The sequence below is a fragment of the Plasmodium cynomolgi genome, chromosome 7, assembly GCF_000321355.1.
Source record: "Plasmodium cynomolgi strain B DNA, chromosome 7, whole genome shotgun sequence".
In the NCBI taxonomy this organism is placed as follows: Eukaryota; Apicomplexa; class Aconoidasida; order Haemosporida; family Plasmodiidae; genus Plasmodium; species Plasmodium cynomolgi.
The window spans coordinates 963,026-970,485 of NC_020400.1; the positions used below are offsets into that span (position 1 = coordinate 963,026).

Below are 7,460 nucleotides of genomic sequence, written 5' to 3' on the forward strand. Positions count from 1 at the left end.
TTTTTCTTACAGGATGGGAGAAGACAAATTAGCGGTACGCCCACTGCGCACGGTTAATTATGATGAACCAAAAAAAAAAAGGGGAGGCAAAAAGGTGCACGAGGGAAGAGAAGCGGCGAGCCGAGCAGAGCAGAGCACTATTGCCCCTCGCGCAGCAATGTGCAACCAGAGTCACTGCAGGCATCATGCAGGGTGCCGCTTCCCAATCACACGTGGCTTATGTATTGGCAAACGTCGTCCAGGGAGAGCCTCAGAAGGTGCCCCCCCTCGACTTGGACGTGCGCGTGATCACCCTTGATCTTCTTCAGCTTGACGGTCTGTTTATACAAAGAAATGTCTCCCTTCGAGAGGCAGATACCTCTCCCGACAACTTTGCATTTTACCGTCTCCTCACTGATGCTCGTTTCCACATATTTCGACTTCACTTCGGCAAGCTGAAATGGTTCTTTCGATTCGTTATTCCTCACCCCATGGTCACGGTCATGGGCATGAGAATGGGCATGAGAATGGTCACGGTCATGGGCATGAGAATGGGCATGAGAATGGTCACGGTCATGGGCATGAGAATGGGCATGAGAATGGTCATCCTTCCTGTCCAGTTTGACCTTTTTTGTTAGTTGTTTAAGGAAAGCTTCCCAAAATTGTTTCCTCTCGTTTTGCCGATCGTCCACACTGGAGTCGTCTCCAACTCGGCCATCCCCAGCGTGGTAATCCCCAACTCGGCCATCCCCAACGCGGCCACCCCCAACGCGGCCATCCCCAACTCGACCACCTCCTTCCTTCTCTGTCCCTCCTCTGTCCTCCTTCCACGACAGGTAGTCCTTTATCTTTTTCTTAACCACTTCTTTGTACAAATGGATATATTTGTTGCTTTTATAAAGCAGTAAGCCAAGGATGCAGCTCGGTTCATCCCCCCCCCCTGTGTTCCTCCCCCTTGTCTCCTTTCTCCTTCTCCTTCCCCTTTTCGTGTAGACTATGACTCCCTTTCGTTTGTAAAATTCATGAGTTTTTAAATTAATTTTCACAATGAGTCCTTCGAATAGGTTACAGTTATCCATGTTGTCACTCGGGCTGGGGTCCGCGCACCTGGCTTCCTCTCTGTGTTCCCATTTATTACCTTTGCTTCTCCGGGCGTTGTCATGGGGCTTATCACCTCTCTCGCTGTCTCCGCTTCGCCTTTTCTTTCGCCCCGTCCTGCTGCCCTCTCCCTCGTGGCTGCTCCCACTTCTGCTCCTACTTCTGCTCCTACTTCTGCTCCTACTTCTGCTCCTACTTCTGCTCCCACTTCTGCTCCCACTTCCGCTCTTTCTTCCGCTCTTACTTGCGCTCCCCTTCCCACCCCGAATCCGCTGCATATTCTCCCTCATCTCTTCCTCCGCGCCCACTCCCGTGAATCGAAACTCCCGAGACTGGAAGGAGTCATATATCCTGTCAAAGTAGTTCTTGTCGCTACGTTCCTGGTAGTACTCATTTATGTACCTATTGTAAATCTCTTCGTTAAATCCCATTTTGCTCAAAATGCGCTTCCCGTAATTTTCCACCTCGATATGATGGTCGTCAAAATCTGTGTACATGTTCATTTCATTTTTAAAAATGGACTCCTTTTCGTTTTTGTTGAATTTTTCCAGGAAGAGTTTCCTTCTATACGTCAGGCTCTCCTCCGAGATGTGGTACTTGTTCGCTTTGCCTCGCTGGTTTCGGTCCTGGTGGAAGTCGGCCGTCAGTTCGGAATCAGCCGCTAACCCTTCATCCGCTGCTAACCCGGCGTCCGCTGCTAACCCGGCGTCCGCTGCTAACCCTACATCCGCTGCCAACCCTGCATCCGCTGCCAACCCTGCATCCGCTGCCAACCCTACATCCGCTGCCAACCCTGCATCCGCTGCTAACTCTACATCCGCCGCTAACCCTACATCCGCTGCTAACCCTGCATCCGCTGCTAACCCTGCATCCGCTGCTAACCCGGCTGAGTCCTCCACTTCGTGCGAATCATCATTTGGGTCCCTTCCATCCGCGGAACCTGCTGACAGCTCGTTAGGTCCTCCCTCCTCCATTCGGCCTTCACCCCCGTTCTTAGCCTCCGAGCTGCCAACTCGGACAAGTTCCCCATGAGACTGTTTTTCACTTAACCCGGCTCCCCTTTTGGGGGGAAAATTCAAATAAACAATTTTCTTCTTATTTTGAACTCGTTCAAGCTTCTCCTGTAGGGAACGAATAAAATGAGACGTTGCTGAATCGGCTTGTTTCTCCAAATCGTTACTTGGTTCAGTTATAACTTCCCCATTTTTTATTCCCCTAATTTTTTGTGCCTTTGCACCTATCCATTCCTCTGTCTCATTTTTATCATTCCCCTCGTCCTGACTACAATGTGACTCTTCAAACACGTTAAGTGTCTTTCTTTTCCTAGTGCTATTCTTCTGGTCACTCTTTTTCAGTTTGATGTGACACTTTGCCTTTCCTTCCTCCATGGGATGCATAGAAAAAGGGGGAACTGCTTAGCAGTGCAGGGAATGAGTCAGTTATCCTGCCCTGGTGTAAGGGGTATAACCCTGGAGGGAGTCCACAATGGGAGACCAACAAATAGGAACTCTCACCAGAAGAGAAGCACTACTTCGGCTTACAATAAAACATTCTCGTAAAATGATCCCTCAGATATGCATCATATGATTTAACCCCCCTTGCAGGGTGGTTACCTTTACGCTAGTTTACCTATGCGGAAGGAATGACCATCCAGCATAACCATCAAGCATAACCATCAAGCATAACCATCAAGCATAACCACCTTTCGATGGATATACTTATATGGGGAAGAAGTACCCAAGTGGAGACGACAAGGAAAAAAAAAAAAAGGATGATAAGTAAACCAGCACATGCTCCCGGAATATGCCCCTCTGCGCCGTATTACGAATGGCAGGTGGAGGGGGAGAGAGCGGAGGCGGTGGCGGGTGGCGGTTTTCTCCCCAGGGTGTTATGGCAAATGGCTAGAATGCCTCGAAAAAATGGGCACCGCGGAAAAGGAAGGTTCTCTTTTGCGCAAAAAATGGTAAACAACTCGCAGGCGTTTTATGGTCACTTTGGGGGAGGTTCTTCCGTCAGTACTTGGTTAGAAGGTGCCCCTTCTTTGCCGCTTCTCCGCCCTTTGCCGCTTCTCTGCGGTGCGCATGAACGGCAAGGGGAAAAGAAAAACGGGGGTACTACGTACTACATCCAGCTGTACTGCGCACGCCGTGCACCGAGTGACATGTGGCAGAGGTGACGAAGGTGCCCCCAAAGGGGGCTAATACAGGAGGAAAAAAAAACATAATAAAAGGGGAAGCAGTAAGGGGAAGCAGTAAGGGGAAGCAGTAAGGGGAAGCAGTAAGGGGTAGAAAAAAGGAGAAGCAAAAAAGGGGAAGCAAAAAGGAGAAGCAAAAAGGAGAAGCAAACAGGGAAAGCAAAAAGGGGAAGCAAAAAGGGGAAGCAAAAAGGGGAAGCAAAAAACGCCCCCTGGCAGAGGACCCGTTCACAGTTGTCACAACAATTCGCAGCAAATACCTGCGGCTCACCCAGCGTGTGATGTAGAAGCCGCGTCGCATCTTAGAGCGCCGTGATGCATAACGACCCTGGGAGGGAAATGCTTTTTATATGCCACCGCATCGAATGAAAGCCAAGGCGAAGCGGCCAGGCGAATTTGATTAGGCTCTACTTTCCTAAAAATTTGGGGGAGAGCTTAAAAACGCCACCGTGCAGATATTTCTATCCCTCCTCTCCCCAGCTAGCCAACTGAAATGGCTGTAGTACCCCCAAAAACGTTGAACTGAACTTGCAGTGTAACATCTAAAGGGATGTGAAAGTAGGGAGGTAGACCCAGCGCTGTTTCGAGTCCTACGTTGATGCGAATGTCTATCCAATCTGCAAAGGTTCAACAGGGTTTGCTCTCTCATGTTGCCTACAGTGCAACGAGGGACACTATCACCCCTACCCATCTCGCACAGCACAAGTGATAAGTATATATATGTGTATATAAATTAATGTGTGTAATTGACCCTTGGGAGTGTATAGGGATCAACCCACCACCCCCCATATAGCGACCACACCATCCACAAGGTAAATGATGCGAATTGGGTACTTGAAGCATAGCCGAAGAAGGACGGGGCTGCTACATGATCTCAAAACGAATGGCGGGAGGAAGAGCCCTTTTTCCAGCGCCCCCAGTTGTGCGCCAAGCAACGATGAGGGAAAGTACGACGATATAAAAAATGTCAAAAATGAAGCAGATTTAAGGAATTTTTATTTGCGCTATAGTAAAAAGGAAGCCACTGAGCTGATGAGGGACTATGAATTACTAACGAGTGGGATGTTAAATAGGAAATGTTCACTTGGTGAGGTGATAGAATGTCGCAATATTTTGAAGTACGTGTTGGATACGGCATCTGTAGTTCATTTCTTACGTTCGAAGGGGGGGGGACAGAATAGTAGGGCTACTACTCTCACCGCGGCAAACGAGAGCCATCACACAAGCGCACCAAACAACGTCTATTACATTCACAATATTGAGAAACCAAAAGTGAACAGAAACGAACTGATACGAACAAGCAGAAACAACCCTTGTATGAATGCCCTCCTGAATAACAACTTGCATAAATTTATTTACAGACTCAAAAAATGCGACATTTTGAATTATAAAGAGAAGCTGATAAGCAAGGAGCATGTGAACTACTGCTCGTTGTTATTCCCCTTGACTTACGTGAATCTGCGGAGAGCAAACGAATCGGAAGCCAAATCTGAAGCTGAAGCCAAATCTGAATCAGAAGCCAAATCTGAAGCTGAAGCCAAATCTGAATCAGAAGCCAAATCTGAATCAGAAGCCAAATCTGAAGCTGAAGCCAAATCTGAAGCTGAAGCTAAATCTGAAGCTGAAGCTAAATCTGAAGCTGAAGCTAAATCTGAATCAGAAGCCAAATCTGAAGCTGAAGCCAAATCTGAAGCTGAAGCTGAAACCGAAGCTGACTCCTACTTCATGGACGCAAATATCTTCTATCATTATGTTCACAGAAGGAACAGTAAGGCCTTTATAGAGACCCTGAGACGAATTAACTACAAAATTTTGTCTGCACAAGAAATAAAAAATGGGCTCCTCCTGTTGACTGTCTTACACCACAATAACATTTCCATGTCAAATGACAAAAACAGCATCGTCAAATGTGCAGGCACTTCGGAGGTTTCATACAAAAATGAAGATTACGTTAATAAAAAAATGTTGCAAGATATTTTTATGAACTTATGTCAGGCGATTTATTCTAAGTTGGAGTCCATTTCGTTTCTCCATCTGTATGACTACCTGCTGCTCATGTGTGTGAACGAAGTGAAGAGTAAGGAGGTTTACGCAGGCATCGTGAATCGGCTGTCGCACTATGTTAATGTTATTAACAAAATTAGCAATGACCTCAACAGGTCAGTCGAAATGGGGGAGCCCCTCTGCGGGGGGGGAGAAACCGTGGTTGGGAGTGCTTACACGGTTGGGAGTGTTGCCACGGTTGGGAATACTGCCACACTTGGGAGTGCTTCCACACTTGGGAGTGCTTCCACACTTGGGAGCGCTGCCACACTTGGGAGTGGAATGCAGACCGGCCATCCCAGGGAGGACCCACTTGGCCTTGAAGTCGAATCACTCGACGGAGCGGCACCCGGATGGACAAACCACAGTACGAGCGGCACGGTTGGCGGCGCGGCCCACGGCGAGGGCGACGAGGTAGATGCGGCAGACGAGGAGTGGGCGCAAAACATAGCACAAAGCGACGACTCTCGCTTTCACCTGAGGAAGGACCACCGACAGCACATAACGAACAACCTGCTCAGCATCAAAAACATCCTGCTGCACAAGGTGCTGCTAGTCTACATGGCGAAATATCTGTTCAGCCACATAGACAGCAACATTTTGTACGCCCACTCCGACCTGATCTGCGAAAATCTGGAGCTAATGACACATCATATGATAACAAATTTTATTTTCACCATCGGGACGTGCAAACATGTAGACGAATTCTGCATGTTCATGTTGGCAAAGTATGTACAGAATTATGTGCACACATACACACCAAATGAAATTAGCATCATCGTGAATACTTATGCGGATGCCTCTTTGGAGGACGTGAGTTTTTATGAAACGATTTGTGAGCATATGAAGAGAAACTTCGAAACCTTTTCCTCTATTGATATTATCAAAATAGTGTATGCATTTTCCAAAGTGAGGATTCGAGATGTTGAGTTGTTAAAAATGGCATATGAAAAGATAAACAATTATTTGGAAGAAAGGGAAAAAAAAATTGACGATATGTGTGTACAGGTGAAGGGGCCATACGTACAATGGGAGAGCGAAAAAAAAAAAAAAAATTTCAGCACACATTTCAATGGCGATACGGTCATGCCAATTGGCGGTTTCCCCTATGGAGGTGACCATCGTGTGGTGAGCGGTAACAGTGTCTATGAGGACAAACAATACAAACGGAATGTAAAAAGGAAAAAATATGTCATTAACAAGTATCTGTGCGCGTACGCTTTAATTGCGGCGGGGAAATTGGATTATGTAGAGGAGCTGGACAAACTATTTGTACACTTAAAGAATAGCATACATAGTGAAGGCATCGACATAAGAGGTGTGTTGTGGATGCCCATGGCCATCACGAGCTTGCTATGTTCGGAATGCATTTTTCACTTCCTTCCCATTTATGTAAATTTAATTTACAACGCTTTCAAAAAAACGCAGTCCCCCAAACTGCTTTCGCTACTCATACGAAGGCACAGCATTTTACTCCACACAATCGAGACGGACATCATTCCGAAGAAATACATCAGTAAAAGCACCCTGAACAATTTGTATTATATTTGCAAAACGAAGAAGGACAACTCGAAGGAGAAGGTGTTCATTCCAGATAGCTCCACCTTCCACATCGAAGTCTCCAACGCGCTGTTATCCCTGGACATTGCACACAGGAAGGAGGTTAACATTTACCCCTTCACCATTGACATTTTTATTAGCAGGTCAGGAGTTGGCTCACAGAAGGGTGGGCAATCCAACAACGCGCACAGAGACTCACGCAGGGCGGCGGCGCCGCGGAGCTACGGCACGACCAACCTTACCCTTGACCATACCGCGAAGGAGAAGAAAAGAACACACCCGCACTACAACGACGACAACGACGACAACGACGACAACTACGGCAACTGCGGCAACTACGACCATGACACCAACTTTGAGCACACATTCGAAACGAAGAAGGTGAAGAAGAAGTCCAAGAACAAAAACGAGGTGTACACGGACGTGCCAATCGCATAGCGCGGCAGCCCATTCCCCACCTCCCGTTTATTTTTTTGTTACGCGGAGTGCGCCTGTTTTTAGGGCAGCTAGCCATTTTGCCGCAAACTCACCAAATGTTATGAATAGCTGGAAAAAAAAAAAAAAAAAAAAAAAAAAAAAAAAANAA

At 47.1% G+C, this 7,460-nt stretch overlaps 3 protein-coding genes across 3 annotated transcripts in view; 1 reads left to right on the forward strand and 2 right to left on the reverse strand.

Annotated features, from left to right (window-relative positions):
- Positions 1-206: 206 nt before the first annotated feature.
- Positions 207-2,465, reverse strand: PCYB_073170 (hypothetical protein; the record flags this gene model as incomplete). Its single annotated transcript, XM_004221714.1, has 2 exons — positions 207-434; positions 672-2,465. The coding sequence occupies 2 exons, from the start codon at positions 2,463-2,465 to the stop codon at positions 207-209; spliced, it is 2,022 nt and encodes a 673-aa protein (XP_004221762.1).
- A 2,566-nt stretch (positions 2,466-5,031) lies between these two features.
- On the forward strand, positions 5,032-7,312 carry PCYB_073180 (hypothetical protein; the record flags this gene model as incomplete). Its single annotated transcript, XM_004221715.1, has 1 exon — positions 5,032-7,312. A coding segment is annotated over one exon (2,280 nt), but the record flags the coding sequence as incomplete, so codon positions are not given.
- An 88-nt stretch (positions 7,313-7,400) lies between these two features.
- Positions 7,401-7,460, reverse strand: part of PCYB_073190 (thiamin pyrophosphokinase 1) — a gene marked incomplete at both ends in the record, with an annotated part of 1,269 nt that continues 1,209 nt past the window's right edge. Inside the window, one exon of the mRNA XM_004221716.1 lies at positions 7,401-7,420. Coding sequence (XP_004221764.1) covers positions 7,401-7,420 — 20 coding nt within the window. The remainder of the gene's footprint in view (positions 7,421-7,460) is intronic.